Raw genomic sequence first — 21777 nt, forward strand, 5'->3', positions numbered from 1 at the left:
TGCATTTATTAAGCAGTGGAGCATGCTAATGGCAGGTAAAGACACACATACATAGTACACTTTTGAGTCTGTCTTATGAGGATGTGGCTTAACAGCAGCAGCGCCGACAAGAAGGAATGAGAACAGCTTTAAGAGTTGAATGGCATGAGACTCATGAAGAAAGAAGGAAACAGGTTGGGAGACAAAGAAGTGACAAAGGAGGTCAAAGTCCACGCTTTTATTTCCATTTAACGGTGTGCACATCCATTCTGAGCGTCTCCACAAACATGCCTTGGTTCTGTATCTCAGAGGGGAACGAATCCTCCAGTGCCCTTGGATTGTTAATCACTTGAAGGTGCCTTTGGTGCCTTGGACAGACCCTCCACAGGTAGGTGCTAACTAGTGGGATTTGGACCTGGAAATCGCTTTTCCAGTTCTTGGTCCAAGTGGCTGGTCCAAGGGAAAGGCTGCCACATTTTCAGTGAACTACCTCCTTCCACTACTGTTGGCCTCACTTAAGGCGCTTTTCTTCTGAGCCGGCCCTCTTGCCTGTCATCACAGGGTAGAAAAACATCAGAAACTGCCATGTGAGCCCAGCAAATCCAGGATGCCTGCCTGTGATCACCTTCAGCACACAGGCCACCACTGCAATGATGCAAGCACAAAATGGACATGTGGCATGAGAAATGCATCATTTAATCCGGCCACAAGGAGCGGTTTCTTATTAATGTTGTCATCATTTCCTGCTATGTGTCTGCCCTGAGTGTGGGTAGAAAGATGTGGGTGTCCTCCCTGATCTGCCGTGGAAACAATTCAATCCTCTCTTAATTCTCAGTGTCATCTGCTGCCTGTTAAACCTTGACAGCCTGTCCAGCCTCCCAGAGCCTGTCTTAAGCTTCTTTGCAGAGTGGGTGAGGCAGTTGGTAGACATGAAGGCTCTTTCCAATCATCCACTCTGAGACACAGCTGCCCTTGACCCTTAGGGTGGCTGTGTGGCGGGCGCCTCTGCACTGGTCAGCTCCAGCTGTGAGCGACCTTGTCTGCATCCCAAATCCCCTCCAGTTCTTCCCAGTATGCCAAACAAATATTCTTATGTGTATCATGACATAGAAAAGGCTGAAAAGCTATAGACTGACTAGAAGCCACCCCCTACCCCAGGCAATGTAAAACAAAAACACTAAAATAATACCAAGAACTTTGAAATTAGTGGGTGCCCTAAACTCTGCTAAAATGATCTTTTGGGGTTGGCGGTACCCTAGCTAATCTGTTACCTATCCCCTACCCCCTTTCCTGCACAAGTATACCAGGAAGGACTCTGTTGCCTCCTGGAATTTTCTTCAACCCTTGGAAGCAAGAGAAGTAGAACTGAGGTATGGAGGGTTGGTATCCTGCTTACTGTCACCAAGAAAAGGTGCTCACTTCCATCTGTCAGTCATTTGCCTTCTTCAGGAAATGATCACAGATTGGGCCTCAGAGAATCTTCTAGAATTATGAACAAAAGGGGCAGAGATCACTGATCTCTAAAGTATGACCATTTCTATAACAGTTCCCTTCCAAGGCACAGGGGAGATCACCAAGCCTGCCCCTATCACGTGCCTCCACTACCAGCCACCATCTCATCCTCTGGCTTGATTCCAGGGTATCAGTGAATCTCAGTCCCATGCCCCGGCCCTGGTTTCAGGCCTCACCAGGTTGCACTCCAGTAGGACTGTTAGTTCAATTCCAGACTCTCAGAGACACTGTCTTCTGCATCTTCTTTGGCTTCTAGCTCTGGCTGTGGCCAGTGTCACCTCACCCCGATTCCTGATCCTGAAAATGCACTCTAAACTCCCACTTATCTCAAGAGAAAGATCAAATTTCCCAGACTTGTCCGTGCCCTGGAGGGAAGGCAGAAAGACTGGGCTCGGAGAAGGAGGCTGCAAGTTTGGGAGAAACAGGCACAGGACTGTGAAAATCACTTTCCTTACTTTACTCATGACCTTCCCATTCCATCCCCTCCCAAGAAATTTAGTAAGAAAAGGAAAAAGTGACCAATGCTGGGGCCTTAGAAAAGGTGGGCCATTCACCCAGATCTTGGGGCTGCTTGCCAAAGCCAGAGGAGCCCTGTGGAGGCCTCAGAGGAAGGAGTTTGTGGAGACCCCTAGCTCAGCCCAAAGTGCACCTTCAGCCCTCTCACCGTGCACCCATGCTTGGGTAGCATTTGCTTGCAGAGGCTCCCAGTTAGCCCTGGCACTGGATGGGGAAGACTTGAATGTTAGGAGTCAGGACCAGGAGGAATGGTGGTTGCAATTAGGAGACTTGCAGTGTCCTTGGCATTTCATTGAACTGGTAGTGCCTGCAGATGGGCATGGAGGCACAATCAGAAAAGGCCCTGGGCTTCTTGGCAAAGGTTCAGCTATGCTACTGTGGGTCAGTGAGCACAGCCAAGTGCTCCTGGGTCCTGAACCCTGACCCAACTCCGGAGATGAGGGAGACCTGGAGGAAATCAATACCCCTTTGGTTGGGAGAGGGCTGGTCTCTGTCTTGGCAGCTGCCCCAGTTTGATGAGACAGAATTACATACTCAAGAGAATACTTTGCAAGAAACACATCTGTGATGTCATTTGCCAGGCATGCTTAGCCCATGTCTCTGGCTGTGTAGTGGTCCCCCCAAGGGCAGGAACTGAACTCTTGCTTTGCCTGACAGCACTTGTAAAGAGAGATTCGCAAACAAGTTCAAGTGCTGGATGCAGATGGAGGCCTTCCTTTCGCCTTCAGAGGGAACGCTGGCAGCAGCGTGCTTCACACTGCCCTCCTGAAAATTTACTCAGCCTCCACCCACCATGGAAAACCATTCAGAGAAGTGATAACCTGATACAAAAACAGTCCGCAATTTTTCTACAATAAATGTGTCTTGTGTAACTGTACTAACAGCATCAATAAAAGTTTCTAACTCTTGAATGGAAGACAAAAAGGCCCTCTTCTGCACTCAGACTTTGTCTCACCTCTCTGTGCCTCTTTTTAATTGCCTAGGTTCACTTTGCATGGCCCCAAATTTAGCCACGGTCCAGAGCTTGTTTCCCAGCAACAGAAGCTCAGAACGTTTTTCCTCTGGATACTGTTCCAGCACCGGTTTCATCCAGCTAATTAGGCGCTTTGTAATTAGCCTTAATCGTCTTGTTAAGGGCCCCTGCTGATAATAGCCCAATAGCCAGGAATCCCCAGGTAGAACAAATGAGCGCTGGGGCGATGTCAACCCACTAACCCTGTGTGCATGCTGAGTGGACAGCAGGGATCCTGGAGAGAAAGGAAGGACAGAGAAGAGGGGAGGGTTTGAGGCAGCATTTTATCCTGGACTTTGTCCAAGATGCAGAGCCCAAGAAAGGCTGGCTTAGAACTCTGTCGAAGAATGAAGAAAGTGCCAGTGAGGCCAAGACTCCAGGCAGGAGAGCCACCTGGACCCTTCCTTCCTTTACTCTGGACTATAGGAGGAATACAGGGGCTGGGGATGGAAGACTGGGAATCCTGAGTAGCATGGAGTAAGGCGGTATGATTATCCATGCTCAGAACAAGGAAGATTCACGAGTACCACTGACACTTCATGTCAGCAGCGGATAGCTTCTGTATTGGACATAGAATCTGCTCTCTGAATGACAATTAAGGTCTGAGACCTTCACTGTGCACTTACTTCATACAAGACACTGTCAGGGTGACCTTCAGGATCCCCATGTCACAGGAGAGGAGACAGACTCTGAGAAGTAAATTTACCTGGGGCCACAAAAGGAATACGTGGCAGAACCTTTGCCTCCAGACAAAAGACCCCCCCTTTTTCTTATTATCACAGCAGTGATCCTACTGTTTGGGAAGGGCACAGTGGTGTTATTTCTATATATGAAACCTGGGCCTGGGAATTCAGGCTGGGAGCTTGCGATGGATTCTCAGGCCTGTGGGCAATGCAGTGATCAGATGCAGTGAGGATGGAGCCTGCTCCAGTATAATCCTGAGACAGACTTGCTTTACCGACCCTGCTTCTTGCTTCATAGACAACCTTGTTGAACAGACCCGTGCGGGCAGTACTGTTATTTGCACAAAAGCACAGACCTTAGGACTACATCGAGAAGCCATCTTTTACTCTCTGAGCACATGCTCCCTGCGCCGACAGCCTTGGCGTAGGAGAAAAGCACCGAGAGGAAAGCAGGAGCGGACAGATTCCTATCCAGATTGGGGAAGACTGAAAACTCATCACAGAGGCTTGGGATTCCCCATAACAGTCCATGAAAAGCTCTTTCTCCCATGGGGTCCCAGCTGGCAAGCCACTTGGGGGCATGAAGGAACATGTGTCTCCAGAATAGGCCTGATACCCTAACACTACTGCTTGAGCAGTAATAAGCTGGTGTGGGGTGAAAGTGTCCACTGTGAAGGCTGCTGGCCTGAGAAGGCTGCATAAGCTGCACTCCAGGAAACGTATGGCCTGTCTGAGGGTGGAAACTGTTCCCATTGATCGAGTTGAGGACTTTCAATAGGAAAATGCCCCCTGATTTCCTGGAGCTGCAGACTCTGGACCTGCTGCAGGCAGCACATGAGCCGTCTTAGAAGCTTGTCCAGGGACTCAGCTGCTGTGATGGGATCATCTTCCATCATCTTTCAGATCCTTCCTACTTATTTGCTATTTTGGTGCATGCCTAAAAGGAACTGTGACTGCTCTTTGGTCATCTCGTTGGTTAGTCCTCTCTGGCTTTCTCTTTCTGTCTCTGCCCTGGGTAAGGAGAGCATAGGAGTACCAAACCCAGGGCCTTGAATGCTGAACAGAAAGGTAATGGAATCTCCAGAGCCCCAGATGTCACCCACCGGTGCTCACATCCACTCCTGCAAAGTTTCTCCAAACACCCAAGCCCCCTTCTCCCTGTTGCACAGCCAGAGATGTCTCTGCCTCTGGAACCTATGGGAAATGCTTCCTTCTGTTGAGGGTTCATCGAAAAACCATTTTCCTTCTAGGAGTAGAGATAAACTTACAACCAGGTGGTGGCCTTGCTTTTTGAGCTGTCTGAACCAGCCCAACTGTGGAGTCTGAGCCAGCACTCTTGGCTTAAGGACCCGTCAAGAAGTTACCTACTCTCGCAAGGATTCTAGGCTCTCCACCCCCTGCCACCTCCACCCTCCACCTGATTCACTAATTTTGTGTGAACCTTCCAAGGGAGGAAACAATTCCTGTTTCCTGAGTTAGTCAACCATAAAACTGGAAACCTTCCACTCGTCCTGGTTGGATGGGAAAATACTATGGTTTGAGGGATTACAACTCTGAGAAGTAAAGAAATATCAAAAGTTCAGCCATATACCAGCCAAAGAATCAGAGATGGAGAGAGTCCAGAACACCAGAAGAATGAACTATGGACCAGCTACTGTGGACCCCCCAGAAGAAAGTCTCCTCTTAGAAGTAGACCTTATTTCTGGCTTTCTTGCTTCATAGACAAGCTTCTGGAAGCTTCTAGCTGAACCACACTGGATGACTGCTCATTCTTTGAACACCTTCATTTTCTCAGCTGAAAAATGGGGAACAGTAGTGCCAGTCTGCAGGGTTGTTGGTAGAACCAAATGACTGATATCTATGAAGGCTTAGAACTTACATATAATAAGCACCTAAACACGTTGAGTTTTTCCTTATAGACTGTTAGAAATAGAAATGAATAAATAGCTCTTTGTTTTTAAATGAACATTAAACAGTGATGCTATTTTACTTTTTTTAAGAACAGTTGGATTTTTTGCCCTTAGCATAGCATCTTGCATGTAGCAGACACCTGAAGTGTCTGTTGAGTGGATTAATGAATGAATAAAATGCGTCATCCCACTGCTTGCCTCTGACATTGCACATTTTTCTCTCCCCAGAATTCCCATTCATTTCCTTCTTGCCTGATTTGCTCTCATATCCTTTATAACTCAACTCAGGCGTTTTCTCTACCTGGAAGCCTTCCCAGTTACCCAGGGCCATAACCTGAGTGTGAGGTCCTCCTTTATGCCCCATTGGCTCCTGACCTTCACCTTCCTCATTGCACTTGTCACCTTGAATACAGTACCTGCTGGTTTGCCTCCCCATTGATTGTGACTCCCCACATCTTAAGAACCTTTGCTATATGAACATCGTAATTTGCAAAACCATAGCAAAAATTTGTCAAACCCTCACTATTTCCACTCACTGAGCTGGGCATTTTTTGTGTGTATCTTTAGCCTTCACAAAAATCGTTGGAGGTGGGGACAACTAGAATAGTTCCCATTCGTCAGTAATAAAACTGAGTCTCAGGTTCAGGAATGCCAACGTCAAGGCTGTAACTGGGATTTAAACCCAGGTGTCAGAGCTGCTAAACATTACACTAGTGTTTTGTTCAAAAGGGAGTTTGATGTGTATTGCATCACTTGCTGAACTTTGTATTTTGTAAATGAACCAGCAACTAAAAGTGGAGAGAACTGTGAACTGTTCTTAAGGTATTTGTATTTTGTTATAGGTTCGGACAAATGGACCTCCCTAGAAAGAAAACTGTTTAATAAAGCACTGGCCACTTACAGCAAAGACTTTATTTTTGTACAGAAGATGGTAAGCATGCTTGTTCCCATTGTTCATTTCAAGTTGGGGAAATTGTACACCTAAAGATGTATAGAAATATTCAGTTACTGGTTTAATCTTCTTATAAGAAAAGAATGTCTTCCACCCTTCACTGGTGATGGATGGCATTTGTTATGGGGTGACAGGACCTCCATATTGGGGATGTGGAGGAAAAGAGGAACATACATTATTTGGACATGGCCATGGTGGGGGTTGTTTACATCTTAATAAAAATGCATAATTTATAAACTCCATCAGAATAAATAGAACCAGGGCTTCTGGTTCACAACTTACATGCTTTATTTCATGTATATTTGACAGATCTATGGTATTTCTGATAGATTTTTTTTTTCTGGGAAATTGGAGAAAGGAGGACACGTTCCCTCCCCACAGCCAGTAGCAGAGTTTCTGGTATTGGATCCCCAATCATAAGATGTCATAGTTACTAGCACTTCACAGCAAAATATAGTTCTTTCCCATAAATGAAGTAGCATTGTATACAGCAGATAATAAACTTAATAGGCCTTAATTGGCTGAGAGGTAGTTTAGGCCCAAAGTTAAAATGATTCAAAGATAAAGATGATTCAAAGAAAAAGATGATTCAAAGACAAATGATTCAAAGCAAACAGATGAATGATGGAGTGGTGTGAAATCAAACAACAGGTCCCCTATGACAGCCCTCACTGGCTCCAGGCTAGGCCAAAGGTCCTCATTGTTATCCTGGGAGCAGGTTACCTGTTTTTAATCCCGAGCCTTTCCTGGACAAGAATCAGAATAGGTGGTTGTTTTCTCCAATTTGCCTTGTCTCTCAAATCTGTATTCACTTCCACCTTGCCCTTCTTTGGAGGCCACATCCCTCCTTGCTGCCCTGATGCCTACTAGCAGCTCAGGAACCCAGTCTTTCTTGAGTCCCCCCTCCTCTGAGACTGACCTGTCCCAGGCCTCATGTCAAGGCCCCACTCCTTGGTGACAGGTGATGGTCCCTGTGTCATACTCACCAGCCATGCAGGCTTTCAAACAAAAGCTCCCTAGGTCATTCCTTACTCCCTGGGCGATTCTGGTATAGGACTTCAAGATTGCAAGTAGATATGAAGGGGCAGCATAGGGAGATAGGACTTCTGGTATGTTCTCCTCATCTTACCATGTAGGTAACTGTGTTCCCACCCCCAAAGGTATGGCCAGCCTTTTATCTGCCTCCAGAAAACCCACATTATTGAACCCCACCTTGAATTTAGAGATATTTGAACTAAACAAAAGAATGTTTTCTCTTTAAAATATATAAAGGGGAATTAAGCCAGGGTGGTCCAGATTTTTTAAAATAAAAAATAAAAATCTGGGGCCTCCCTGGTGGTGCAGGTAGTTGATCGCAGTGCTGTGAAGCTGTCTGCAGCCTCTGCAGTACTGGCTTAATGCCCACCAGCCACGGAGCAACCCACTTGGCGTGGCAGACCTCTCCTGTCTCACCCGCTGCTCCCCTCAGCAGTGTATTTCGGTCATTCTGCCTGTTCTGTGCCCTGCTGTGTCTCTGATGAATCCTCTCACCCTCCTGCACATCTGGCCTGTACCCTGTTTCTTGTATAAAATAAAAAAATCTTTAAAAATATATTTAAAAAAATTAAAATTAAAAAAAAATCTGCCTTTGCCTTTGGGATTGAACATGGCGAATTGGTTTCCTGCAAAAACTACGCTCTTGCCTTCATAATTTTCCCCTTATATTCCTTGTTCGATTTTTTTTTTTAAGATTTATTTATGCATACAAGAACTTGGGTGTGAGCCAGAGGTGGGGGGTGGTGAGGATTCAGCAGAGAGAGTGGGAGCAGAACAGGCAGATCTACTGAAATACACTGCTGAGGGGAACAGCAGGCAAGGCGGAAGAGGTCTGCTGCGCCATGTAGCTCCCTGGCCGGCTGGGATCGAACTCATGCTGCAGTGGCTGGAGCTAGCTTGATAACACTGTCTTTAACCCCTGCACCACCAGGGAGGCCCTCCTTCTTCGATTATTAAGGAACATTTTTCACAAATAGCTTTTCAAAGTCAGCAAGTCAGATAGCCAAACATATTCATGCATGTTAAGTGAAAAAAGCAGGCTGCATTATGGGTTTAAAAAAAATAATAATAATGAGCTCTCTATGCATTGCCTGAAAATATCTCCAGGCTTTCACGTGGAAAAAAATCAAGCTGTAAAACAATACATAGAACATTCCACCTTTTGTGAGGGGGAAAAAAAGAAAAGGGATATATTTTCACATTTGTTGGTCTATGTACTAAGACATTCTGGAATAAGACCCAAGAAATGAATATGAGGGGCCAGCTGTAGCAGGGTGGGGAGTAAGAACTGGATGAATGGAGAACAGGCGCGCAAAGGAGGCTGTTCAATTTTTTATTGAACTGCGTAAGCCTATTACCTATGACAAAATTACATTTTCAAAAAAACATGCTGCTTTGCATACTGCCTGCTGCTGGAGCTGATCTCTGCATGGCTTTCCGGCAGGTGAAGTCTAAGACGGTGGCCCAGTGCGTGGAATACTACTATACGTGGAAAAAAATAATGCGGTTAGGGCGGAAACACCGGACACGCCTCGCGGAAATCATTGACGATTGTGTGGTGAGTGAAGCTAAGTCGCTGCTTATGCTGGCCCCACTCCCACGCCACACCCAGGTTAGTAAGTGGCTGGTGTTTGGTTTGGCTTTGCTGCCGCAGTGGCAGCCGTGAGTGGGTGTCAGAGGAGTTCCCTGGTGGGATTCAGGCCTTGACTTCCTGGTATAGCTAGGCAGGGGGCAGGTCACTGTGGATCTGACCTGTAGCTCAACATCCACTTAAGGAGGTGAGGGCTGGCCTGTGTTCCAAGGTGGGTAAGAGCCAGGGGAGTTAAGCCAGGGTGGGCTAGCCTTGACTTGGGTGGCTTATAAAGGGGTGACCTCTGGCCCCTTAGGATAGCCCTTCTTGATCCTTCCACATCACAGAAAACCAGAGAACATTTGTGCCTTAAAAAGATGAAAGAGCCCTCAGATTTGACCACAGCTGCCAAAAAGCATGAGTAATGAGGAACTTTGACCTCCAGATAGGTAGGGCAGAAACTCTCAATTATTGAGGACCTGGTTAGTAGGATGTAGACTATTCCAATCCTGATTATCACCACTTATCCCTAATAGTGATTTTCTTCATTTGCAGACAATCCAAAGTCTGCATATTAAGATTACATTTTTACTAAAGATGTAACAAGATCAAAATCTTCTCTGAAGCCCTTATGTGTGGCTTTGGTAATTACTGCTGCTTTCATCCTCGTGGTTAACACTCTTCTCGGCGTCCATTGTCAGGGGAAAGTTCCTTTTCGCTCTGTGGAAAGCATTACCTACCATGTATATGTATGCCAGAATTACACATCTTACAACAAATTATTAAAAACCAGCCTCTGTTGCCATCAGGGGGCGTGTTTGGGATTCATGAATGGTGTGCATATTAGCGGTTATACTTCCTTCCCAGTTGTGCCCCAGTTGTGTTAGCACATAGGTAGGTTATTTTCTTTAACAGGTGCTTCATAGCCCTTTCTATGTGCCAGGCATTGTGCTAGGCATTTTACAAATAGTAACTCACTTAACAGCCTCATACCAAACAGCTGTTGAGAATGTTGACTGGGCCTGAGTCCCTTGTGTAATATTTAAGAGCAGTCACATGCAGATTCTCAGAGAAAGATGTAAAAATGTTTGCTCTTCAACACCCAAGTTCCTTGCTAAGAATTCAGCCTATCTATGAAATGTATGTACATATATATATGTATTTGGGTCCAACTATATATATATATATAAAGGAAGACATCCGCAGAATAGAATGGTATTTCCATTCTCTCTTTCAGAGATGGCAGTATTCTGTATACAAGATTTCCTGTGACCGAGGCATTTGTTTGATTGATTTAAATAATGATGTCTTGTATCAAAATTGGCTTTTGCTCATCTGTTGCCTCATGTTTAAAAAAGCAACATCACCTCCTCCGGCTCAGTCAACTAAAAGCAAACTCCTACAATGTAGACAGCATTATATATGTAATGCTACAATTGATCCAGAGGTGTTCAGTGTCCTCTCTCTGCCCTGCCCCAATTCCCTCCACCCCCAGTGCATATTCTGGTTGGAAAGATATGACACACACAAATGGAAAGTTGACCGTGAACCCCAAGAGTATTTAAAAGAGATATGAAAGGAGGACCAGAAAATTATAGATACTGCCTTAGGGACTCCCTCCCTTCCAATGCCACCATTCACAGGCAGAAAGTTGAAGCCTGGAGAGGGGAAGGGACTTGCCCAAGATCACACAGAGCAAGTGAGTAGAATAGATAGTAACAAGGGAGCACAAAGAATCCTGGACTTGGAGACCTAGAAACCTGGCTTGTAGGCTTGTTGACATGTGAAATGGGACAGATGGTTTAAATGATTTGGAAAGTCCCTTCCAATTCTGTAATGTTCTGAGCTCTGAAAGAGAGCAAAATCAGAGTGTATGGTTTCCTAAGGCAAATCAATATCTCTTAGGTTTAGGTGTTACCCAGTGCCTATGACAGTGCCTGGCTTGTTGGCCCTCAATAAATATTTGGTGAATGAAAGTGTATGCATTTTCTGAGGTAGGAGTCACTCTGGGTCACAGCTGTGCAGTCCCTCTGTAAACTCATTGGAGGGAGACGCCAGAACTGGACATTCTGAGCAGAGGCATGCTGCTAAGGAAATGCTACTACAAGTGGCGGGGCTGCCATCTCAGGCCAGTGGGGCTTTGGATGTGATGGTTAGGAAGTGCCAGGCCAACGTACAGCCTTACATTAAAGAGGGAAGTTTACAACAAGATGGCCGAGGGGGCCACACCATCTTGGGCTTAATCACCAGGGGCCAGAATTAGGCTGGGTCAGGAGCATGCACACTCTGGTAACCTGTATGCTTAGCGAGAACAAAAGCTCTGTGCTGAGATGACTCAGGACCATAAAAACAAGAAAATCTTGATTGAAGGCCAGCATGGCGCTCACAGCTCCCTTATGGGCACTGTGAAGGCACACTCAGCCATCTAAGGCGAGCTTGCCAAGTGGATGAGAAATTGGGCTCATGTAAAGACTGGGAGAGTACAATGGGGATCCTCCCAGGTCAGGGTGTCCCCAAAGTCCCAGGACAGAGGTGTCCTGTTCTCTGTCCTTCAGCCCTGCTGGGATACTTGGGCCAGTCTCCTGATCACGTGTCCTCAGTGTTTTCTTAAAGCTGCAGGTGATATTCCCCCTAGGTGGAACACAGACGAACCCTCTCTGGAAGATCAGGGACTTTGGGGAGTGGGAGGAGAATAGGAGAGTTTGTGAGGAATGACTACTCTTTGGAGAGCAAGAAGATTCAGCAGAGCACATTCACTCACTCAGGAGGGCTGAGGTCACCACAGCAGGAAGAAGGTAACAAGGGAGCAAGATCAGCTCTGTTAAGGAGGTGAGAGGACCTTCCTGTCCCCTGCCCACGCTCATGGTCCCACACAGGGAAAATCTGTAGGTCTGGCTGTGACCAAAGTTCAGCACAATTCAAGAAACCGACTGAGGCAGTCAACTGACTTTAGGAGGATAGCAGTCAGGGCTCCGGGGCAAAGGACAAACTCACCCCTGGCCTAACCACACAGGTCACCCTACAGCACAGTCCATTGACAAGGGGTTTGGGGAACAACCTCCTCCCCTTTGACTTGTTCAAGCAGTTGGTTCCAGTGGTTTTGAGAAGTTCACGATCTCTGTGTTTAAGCTGAAAAACCTAAGGCGTTGGCAGATAGAAGTTCACGGAGACATTTGTGCCAGGCCCACCATAGAGTATAGGTTTTAAATCTCAGTTCAGCTTCTTCATCAGCTCTGTGACCTTTGGAAAAAATAATTCTTTAGGTAGTTACCTTGTTTGCTTAAAAAGGAAATGTGTGTGTGTGTGTGTGTGTGTGTGTAATGCCTGACTCGTGGCAGGCATTCAGTATGTTGTCATCATCTTTAGTGACTCAGATTTGTGTTTTAAGTATAATTTGCGTTGTTGATCACTTGTATTTTAATTTACAAATTTCTCATAATATGAATTCAATTTGTATGTCTGAGAAATAAAAATATCTTCTTCCAGAAATGCTTATTGTGCACACTCAAGGTTCTGAGCACCATGTTAAGTCTGTAACCAGCTCCCACCCTATATTTGCCCATCTTCTACCAATTTGGGAGTATTACTGAATGTTTCATTTCACAATACATCATAAAGTGGCCAACATGTTGATACAAAGTTCTACGTGTTGGGATCTTTGTCCTATCTTTGTATCTCTTAGTCACTTTGGTGAGCCATAGACCTTGATAATAAATCATTTCGTGAGCAAGTATAGATTGCCAATTAAAATAAAAGCTAGCTAAATTCCTGAGACAGACATAATCACAGTACAGTATGTACTGTGTAATGTAATCTGTAATTTTGTGGCTATCTGGAGCATTTCTTCTAAGTTTTTAAGCCAAAGAATGGCATTGTAAGAAAACTATAATTATAACAAATACCAGATGCCATTGTTATTAGAAGTTATTGTATAATTTATTGTAAATACCAAGTTGGAGGCCATGATCTACTTAATTACTGATATTTGAGACCATAAGCTTCCAGTTCTGCAAAGGAATGAAGGGAACCCTGGGAGTTTGACATTAACATGATTTTACTTAAAACGCCTTGAAATTGAAAGATGGTAGATTCACATGAGAATAAGACCATTTAAGTGAAATCAGCCTAAATATTCTCTATTAATAAGAAACCTGCAACTTACATCACAATTCACTCTGTAAGATGTATTAGGCCTGCATCTGTATTCGTTGAAGTCATTCAGCAAATGTAATCATTACTGATTAATCCACTGGAAACTGGGATCCTTTGTTAAATCTGTGCTGTTACTGTATTGTCTCTAATATGCATAAACATGATACTGAGTACAGACAGTTCTCAATCAGTGAGGGGAGTGCTTAGTACCCCGTATTTACTGACATGGTCTTTTTCCCCTCACCCCAATCCAAACTGGAGAGGAAGCTTGTGGCTTCTGGACCTGGGGTACCACTACTCTCAGAAATCTGTGTTATTCTTGGAAATTCTTGCTTCTGGGTTGTAAGATTCATGGTCTCACCCTGAGTTACAGCACTGTCTTGAGTAAACCAGACTGAGCCCATGTGCTTTCATCGTGGGTGTGCAGAGAGCCTGGCAGGGGCAGGTGTCAGGGTTAGGTGCAGAGGACCATTTCTTTCTTTCCTTATCTGTAAAATAGGAGGACTGTTCACAGCCTGTTCGGTAACAGAGTGAGTATAAAAGTGCTTTGTAAATTGTAAAGTGCTGTAAAGCATAAGCTGCAATGGGTTGATATAACATAGAACCCCTTTCCCTGATGTTCTCTGTCCTTTCTGGGCCCAGAGGGGCCAGCCACCCTCCCCAACCTGGGGAGGATAGAGCAGAAAAAGGTGGTTCAATAGGAAGCCTCTGAGATCCCTGCCCTCCATCCCAGCCCACCCTGGTACCTTCTCCATCCACTCCAGTAACCTGCTATTTTGTTAATGTTGAGATATGTATAAGAACCTTCTGCTAAATTCTCCACCTGTAGCTGGTGGAGGATATGGTAGCAGAGAGAATAATTATTCATAGAAAACATTTTTCTTTCTCTTTTTCATAAAATGCCTCTAGAAGGCATTTCTCCAAGTCCATGTTCAGGTACAAAAAGCAAACAAATACTTAATAAAAGGAAATAGCCTCTTCTATTTTCTCTCCCTTTTTTAAAGATTTATTTATTTATTTATGCAAGCACTGGGTACAGTCAGAAGTGCAGGAGGGTGAGAGAATTCACCAGAGCCAGAGCGGGGAGCAGAGCAGGCAGAAGGACCGAAGTACACTGCTGAGGGGAGCAGCAGGCAGCAGGAGAGGTCTGCGCACCATGCGGGACCCTCCTCCAGTGGCCGGGGAGCAGCCAGGGATGGAACCGGTGCTGCAGAGGCTGCGGGCAGCTTCGCAACCCAGCGCTCAACCGCTGCGCCACCGGATTTTCACTCCTTTTCGAAGACATTTTGGTTCGCCCTGTCATTCTGTTTGTGCACGAGCAGAGCAGGAGCATATCAGGATGCTCCATGTCCTGAGCTTACCTCAGCCTTGGGTCAGATCTGACATGTCAGTCATCTCACAGGGGAGTGTGTTATGAGGCCTGTAAAACAAATCCTGATAGACCTTGAGCCCGTCTCCGGGGGTTTCCGCAATGAGAGGCCCACAAGCAGGGCAGCCTGCCTGCGTTTCGATCAGTTTCAAGGTCTACTGGTCTTCACCATGGGGGGGGCTGGGCAGCTTTCCCTATGGAAATGTCTCCTCCCAGTCAGCACACTTTTATATAAGTGATAAGGGGACCCAGAAAGAGGCAGGGGGCTCCCTGAACCTCAGAATTCCAAGTGACCCACCTTTTATAGACCGCGTTCCTTCCCCAGGGTCTCTTCACTACTCCTTAGGCAGATAGTAACCAACACAGCCCTCCTCTCCTCTCCCGGCCTGTGGATTCTGTTCATCAACTAAAAATGCCATTTGGGGACTTCCCCTTTTGCTTTTATTGCCTTAATACCAGACAAGTGAAGAAGAAGAGGAATTAGAGGAGGAGGAGGAGGACCCTGAAGAAGATAGGAAATCCACTAGAGAAGAAGAGAGCGAAGTGCCGAAGTCCCCAGAGCCTCCCCCAGGGCCTGCCCTGGCTCCCACCGAAGGGCCCCCGCTGCAGGCCCTCTGCCAGCCCTCAGGCTCCTTCATCTGTGAAATGCCCAACTGCGGGGCTGTAAGTGTCTTTGCGACCTCCGGGGACCCGGGACTGCTGGGGGCCATACGACTGTGCCTGGCTTTAAGAGACGTTGTATTTTAGAAAGGGTGCGCTTCCAGCCATGAAGATTTGGCAGCGGGACCGTGTGGTGTCCTTTCTTTCATTCCATTTACTTATTCATTTGACCAGTGGATATTTCTGGAGCGTGATGTGTCAGGCACTTGGCTGCGTGCTTGGAGGACACAGAGGCTCCCTGCCCTCAGGCAGCTGCCTCTCCAGTCCTGTGGACTGTGTCACACCAGGTTGTGCCCTGTAGACATGCATCTGGCAGCACTGGGGGAGCCCACAGAGGATTGTCTGTCCTCTGACATAATCCCTTGCCCCTGCATTGCCTGCAGTTTTACCTGTCTGGAAGGTTTTGCATTTCATATTCCATATTGTATCAGCAGTTCAAGTGTCCCTGAAATTGATCCTTGAATAATTTGGGGGTTCAGGGCACTGACCCTCCTCCACATTAAAAATCCACGTAAGACTTGTGACTTCCCAAAACTTAACTCAATACCCCACTGTTGACTGGAAGCTTTGTGACGGGATGACATAAACAGTCAATTGACACATATTTTGAATGTCACACACTGTATTCTTACATTAGAGTAAGCCAGAGAAAAGAAAATGTTATAAGGAAAATAATAAGGGAGAGAAAAGACATTGGCACCGTGTGCACGGTCGTTAGCCACACTGTAAGTTTTCATCGTCTGCTCACAAGGAAATCCGAGTGTAAGTGGACCTACATAGTTCAAACCTGTGTTTTCAAGGGTCAACTGTAATTTGAAACCTGAGTTCATTGTTACAAAAATTGAGTCAAAAAAATTTTTTTACTTTTTTTTGAGGGGGCGGGGAGATTTACTAAGTGAATTAATCTTATAAACTGACTGAAAGGGAGTCTGTGTAATGACTTAACCCGGTATTCAGATCCATTTGCAGCATCCTTAGGTCAAAATAAAAGGAATTCACTATTTGCGAGTTGTTAGCATTAAAGGAAGGCCTCCCCGACTCTGTACTGGCCTTGTCTAAGCCTCCCTGTTCATTTTAGAGGCTATTTTATAAGTTGTTTACTTTAGACTCTCAGCCCCCACTGATCCCCTACGCGTCTGAATTGTTGAGCTTTACCCTGAAAGGTTTCTTAAAGCCGGGCACACCTGTATAGGCACGTTCTAAAGGTATTACTCAAAAAATAAGAATGTTGCTCTTTTCACTGAAAGTCCTGTTTTACTCAAGTTAGCACTTACCTTTGCTTGTCCATTATGTAGGACAATACTCTTTTCCAGAGTGTTCTGAATGCTGCTTATTAAGTCTGTCACTTAGATGAAGAGAGCAACCGCCTTTGAAATATTTAGATCCTGAAGCAGACATGAACTTGATTTACATGTAAGAAAAAAATGAAAAAGTGGAAAGAGAAAAGGTTCTGTACATATTGCATTAGCTTTGAAGAGAACATAAGAAATTGCTAGCTTGTTGCTGCCTTTGATGACTGATGGCCAGACGCCCTACTCCTTCATTGCCATTTTGTATAGAGGGCACCCACTCAGAGGTGATTAAGATGTGACTTTAAAATGACAGTATTTCCTTATTTTGTTTAGAAACTGGATGCTTCCTCAAGGCCATGTTTGGTATCCAGTAAATTCCTTACTGAGTGGGAAATCATCTTACTTGTCCCAGTCAGAAATGCTCAACAAGAGGGATTTTTTTTTTAATGACTTTTAAAACCACAGAGGAAACCATTGTGTGGGTTTTACTCTTTGCCTAAACCTGGGGGGGAAAGAAATGTAGCTCTGGATGGGGTGGAGGAATAATTTCTGGCTTAAAAAAAAAATTTCAAAAGCTGATTCAACCCCTTTCTCATTTTATAAATGGAAAAAAATAAGGGTGGAGGGAAAGGATCTTAGACAGAGGCGATAGATCTGGCCCCAGTCTCCTGGCCTCCACATGGTGACTTTGTCCTTGACCCCCCTGCTACATCGCCTCTTGTCTTCTGATCTTAACAACCGTGGGGGTTTTTATTGGCAAGTGTTTGTGGTTGTGGTATTCGATCTCTGTTTTCTGAGACATCTGCCCAAAATTGGCATGTATAAAACCCCTGTGCTCTGTCATTAGACACTTGTTTCTAATATGCCATGTTTTGCCACTGAGTAACTAATAACCCTAATTTCCTTTTCAGGACTGTAGATGTCATGTCACTCCCTTTCTTCCCCAGGTGTTCAGCTCCCGACAGGCACTGAATGGCCACGCCCGTATCCACGGTGGCACCAACCAGGTGACCAAAGCCCGGGGTGCTGTCCCCTCTGGGAAGCAGAAGCCTGGCAGTGCCCAGAGCGGGTACTGCTCAGTGAAGAGCTCGCCCTCCCACAGCACCACCAGCGGCGAGACAGACCCCACCACCATCTTCCCCTGCAAGGAGTGTGGCAAGTAGGTGGAGCTGGACCAGGGAGTGAATCTAAGTTTGTGACCGGTATTCTCGTGAGGGCTAGACCGAGGTAGTCTGAGGTTTCCCCAGCTAGCAAAGGGACCCACGCTCTCCTAATGCCATCCTTGGGTTTTGGTACCTCAGGGTGAGTGGACCTTGTCTGTCACTGAGAACATGATCATGCTGATGTCCTAAAGCCTAATAAGAAGGCATTTTCAGAGAGTAAGGGAGTCTGTGTAATGAAAGGGAGTCTGACAGAATTCATTCTTAGTAGGTACACAATGGAGGTGTGAAGTTGTACTCCCAAAGTTACATAGTTATATAAACAAATGACAATTTAATTTTTTAAAAGTTTAAGAAACTCGACAGTTTTCCAGAAATGATGAATGGGATTCTGATTCCCTACTTCTTCCCTTCACTCCCAGACCATATTCAATACTGTCACCCTCTCTGTATCCTGGCTGAGTGATTTGAGAATGGCTCTAAAACACCTAATCAGGAACTATCTGTAGCAGAGATGGCTTATCTGCCACTACTACTCATTCCTGCTCCCAGGGCAGACATCACTAATCAATTACTAAAAACTGTTATCATATTAAAATTAAACCTTGAATACTTTCTATTGCAATGCTTCAAATTAGAACAACCAATTGAGCAAAGTTGACTCATGAGATATATCCCATTTGTCATTCCCCTGCCCTTCTGACAGTGCATTGTAATAACAATGGCTGACATTTACAGAGCACTTACTTTGTTCTATACTTTAAGTGCATGAACTCATTTAACCCACACAAAAACTCCATGTGGTTCAGATACAGTTTTTATTCCTTGTTTTACAAATAAGGATTGGAAAATTACGTGAAATGGCCCCAAGTCACACCATCACTAGACGCAGAACTGAGATCCGAAACTGACTGTGCTCAATTGCAGAGCCTGGGCTTCTGACCACTGCTCCTTCCTGTTGGTTTGCTTTGTTTCTTTATTTACTTTTGGTAGAAAATATATTGGTAAGGCCCACATGGTTCCCTATCCACAGCATCTAGTATAGAATTACAGTTTTCTCAGTGAGTGCCTGACATGGAAGGCAGCCTTACATTGTCTTTTGGAACAGCCTTCAAGGAGCTATGCTTCCTATAATCTCTAATGCTTCAGATGTAAAGAGAAGTGTTACCTGGAGAGAGGCCAACAAGGAAGCTGCTAAAACTCTTCCAAGTTTTACTTGGTAAACTCTACCAACATCCCCAGTGTTATTAACAGGGTGTTTGGAACCTCTGTTTACAATACCACCTTTATAGACTATTTCAGGCAACTTAATAATAGCTGCCATTTATCAGGTACTCACTGTTCAGTACTGTCTTAAAGGATTCTTACGTATATTGATTAATTCCATCTTTAAAACAAAATCTTTAAATACTCCAATGAGTCGGTACTTCTAGTAGTTTCTTTTTTATGAGCAGGGAAACTGAGGTTAAGCTGCTTGTGTGGTGCTCAGCTGAATGGGGATTCAGGTGATGCAGACTGGCCTTGGCTGCGTCCTTAGCTTCTGAGTGAACTTGACTCAGTATGGTGGCACCTACCACAATGAATTAGAGCTGGTGACTCTCCCTCTCCTTTGTGAAGTACAAAGAGCAGGGAGAAAATTTAGGTGTTGGTCTCCTCTGCTGTGCTCTGATGTCCTTCAGAGCCTGGACATGATACATCTTCATGGCACAGTGGAAGAAACAAGCGCCTGATTGATCATTAGACGTAGTTACTTGAAGTAAGAATACCTTCTCTAATATCTCTCATTTGATGGCCCTGGGCTGGAAGTGTGGGCAACTTGAGGTCTTGTCAGTTCCTCTGAGAGAAGCCAGCACCTTCCACTTACTCTGTTCAAACATTCTGTGACTCTTTGTTCCACCAGGTGGAGACAAAGGACCTTTAACAAAGATAAGTTTTTCAAGCTTTCTGGCTATTTTCAGTGGCACCCATTAAATGTTTTCCTTGTCTTGTTTTTATGGACCTTTTTTTCTACCATAACTCTAGTCTAACGATTTTATGGAAAATAGCGATGTTTTCTGTGGGTTTCCACACTAGGAACAACATTAGGCAAACATTCTGAGTGCCTCTTGTGGTTGCTGAGATGATGTTCATTGCATTAAACAATTTTCAGTATGTCCAGTGCTGTTTGGCGTGGGTCTGAAAATCAATTTTTTTCCTCCTTAATCAGCACAGGAATGAATATAAAGTGCTATGCCCACCCCTTTCCAAAATAAGGCAGTCTCACATCTGGGCAAACTTCCTGCAAAAGGCCCAGGTAGAATATTCCAAAATGTAGGCCTACTCTCATTCCTCAGCTCTGCCTTGTAGTGCAAAGGCAGCCATAGACATTGTGAACAAATAGACATGGCCACGTTACTATAAAACTTTATTTATAAAAACAGGTAGGGGTCTGGATTTGACCCACTGACTTTAGTTTGCAGACCCTTTATTCTAGGGATTCTCAACGTCAGCACTGACATTTTGGGTCTGATAATTCCTTGTTTGGGGAAGCGGAGCTGCCCTCTGCATTGTAGGCTCTTTAGCAGCATCCCTGGCCTCTGCTCACTCATTTCCGAAAGTATCACCTCCACTGCCTCCAGTTGTGACAATTAACAATGTCTCCACACTTTGCTAGATGTTTTCTGAGGAAGGCAATATCACCCCTAGATGAGAACCACTATTTCATGATAAAGCAATAGTAGGAGATGCTGGTGATAGGATAGCCCACAAGAAAGAGACTTGGGTGAAAAGAGGAGTAGTTGCAGCTCAGAAGACAAGTACAATAATAAGAGAGGAGGGCCCACCCAGAGTGAGTGGTTCCCTTGAGAAAAGCATTCGGTGCAAGTAGAGGGGACAAGAGTTTGGTTGGAGGCGCTGAGGAAAGAGAAGCCACACCAAGTGTGTGTGGGGAAAGCCTCAAGAATTTTGACTGTAGGCCAGAGTTGGAGGATGGGCTTCTTATGAGGGGGACTGTCAGACCTCATTCACATGATTTGGGGATTCTCCTGTTGGTCAAGAGGACTTGGTTAGTGTTAACAAGAAAAAAGGGGAAGCCGAGGAGGAGAAGGAATGTGTTCCAGGCCAAAGATGGACAGGAAGGCCTTTGAGGATTCACTCTCCATTGATGGTCACACGGAGAAGCCTGACGCCCCATGTGTGTTTCTCTTACCTCCCTTTCCTTGTAATGCTTGGAGAAGGAAGAGGGGAGGTGATGGGTCACCAGTGGAACAGGTCCTAGGAGCAAAGGGGCCACCTTGTCAAAGCCACCCCAGACCAGATGCCACGCCACACATCTGGATGTCCGGATTTCTACCCTCAGATCTCCTTCCAAATTTCACATGTCTCTTCTTTATTTTCAGAGTTTTCTTCAAGATCAAAAGCCGAAATGCACACATGAAGACTCATAGGCAGCAGGAGGAACAGCAGAGGCAAAAGGCCCAGAAGGCAGCCTTTGCTGCTGAAATGGCAGCCACGATCGAGAGGACTACGGGGCCGGTGGGGGCGCCCGGGCTGCTGCCCCTGGACCAGCTGAATCTGATCAAACCTATCAAGGATGTGGACATCCTCGATGACGACGTTGTCCAGCAGTTAGGCGGCGTCATGGAAGGGGCTGAGGTCGTGGACACTGATCTCCTCTTGGATGATCAAGATTCAGTCTTGCTTCGGGGTGACACAGAACTATAAAGCCCTGCTTGTCCTTAGAGACAGCGAAAACCCACAACCTCCATCTTCATTAATCAGGAAACCAGACTGCCTGCTTGTTTGTATTCATTTTAAACTACCTGTCTAAAAAGTGGTCATTTTATTCAGGTTTAGAAAAAAAATTTCCAGTTCTGTTCCTTTTATTTAAAAAAAAATGTTTTTGTGGGAGGTTGGGGGGAATAAATAATTGGCACAACTCTATTTAAGAGGTGTTTCATATGGGCTACATTCCCATGAACTCATTCCTGGCAGGGA

General features: G+C 45.4%; 1 protein-coding gene across 6 annotated transcripts in view; it reads left to right on the forward strand.

Annotated features, from left to right (window-relative positions):
- The window catches only part of TRERF1 (transcriptional regulating factor 1), a gene marked incomplete at both ends in the record, with an annotated part of 35364 nt that extends 13860 nt beyond the window's left edge, over positions 1 to 21504 (forward strand). For 4 of the 6 annotated variants that reach the window (XM_084227842.1, XM_084227845.1, XM_084227843.1 and 1 more), the window contains 5 exons: positions 6455 to 6543; positions 9044 to 9157; positions 15150 to 15353; positions 17590 to 17801; positions 21180 to 21504. In XM_084227842.1, coding sequence (XP_084083968.1) covers positions 6455 to 6543; positions 9044 to 9157; positions 15150 to 15353; positions 17590 to 17801; positions 21180 to 21504 — 944 coding nt within the window. Of the gene's footprint in view, positions 1 to 6454; positions 6544 to 9043; positions 9158 to 15149; positions 15354 to 17553; positions 17802 to 21179 lie in introns of all 6 variants that reach the window. The other 2 variants (XM_084227844.1, XM_084227847.1) reach the window with 1 other exon arrangement.
- Between the last annotated feature and the right edge of the window lie 273 nt (positions 21505 to 21777).

This window comes from Talpa europaea (genome assembly GCF_964194135.1).
Source record: "Talpa europaea genome assembly, chromosome: 2".
Classification (NCBI taxonomy): Eukaryota; Metazoa; Chordata; class Mammalia; order Eulipotyphla; family Talpidae; genus Talpa; species Talpa europaea.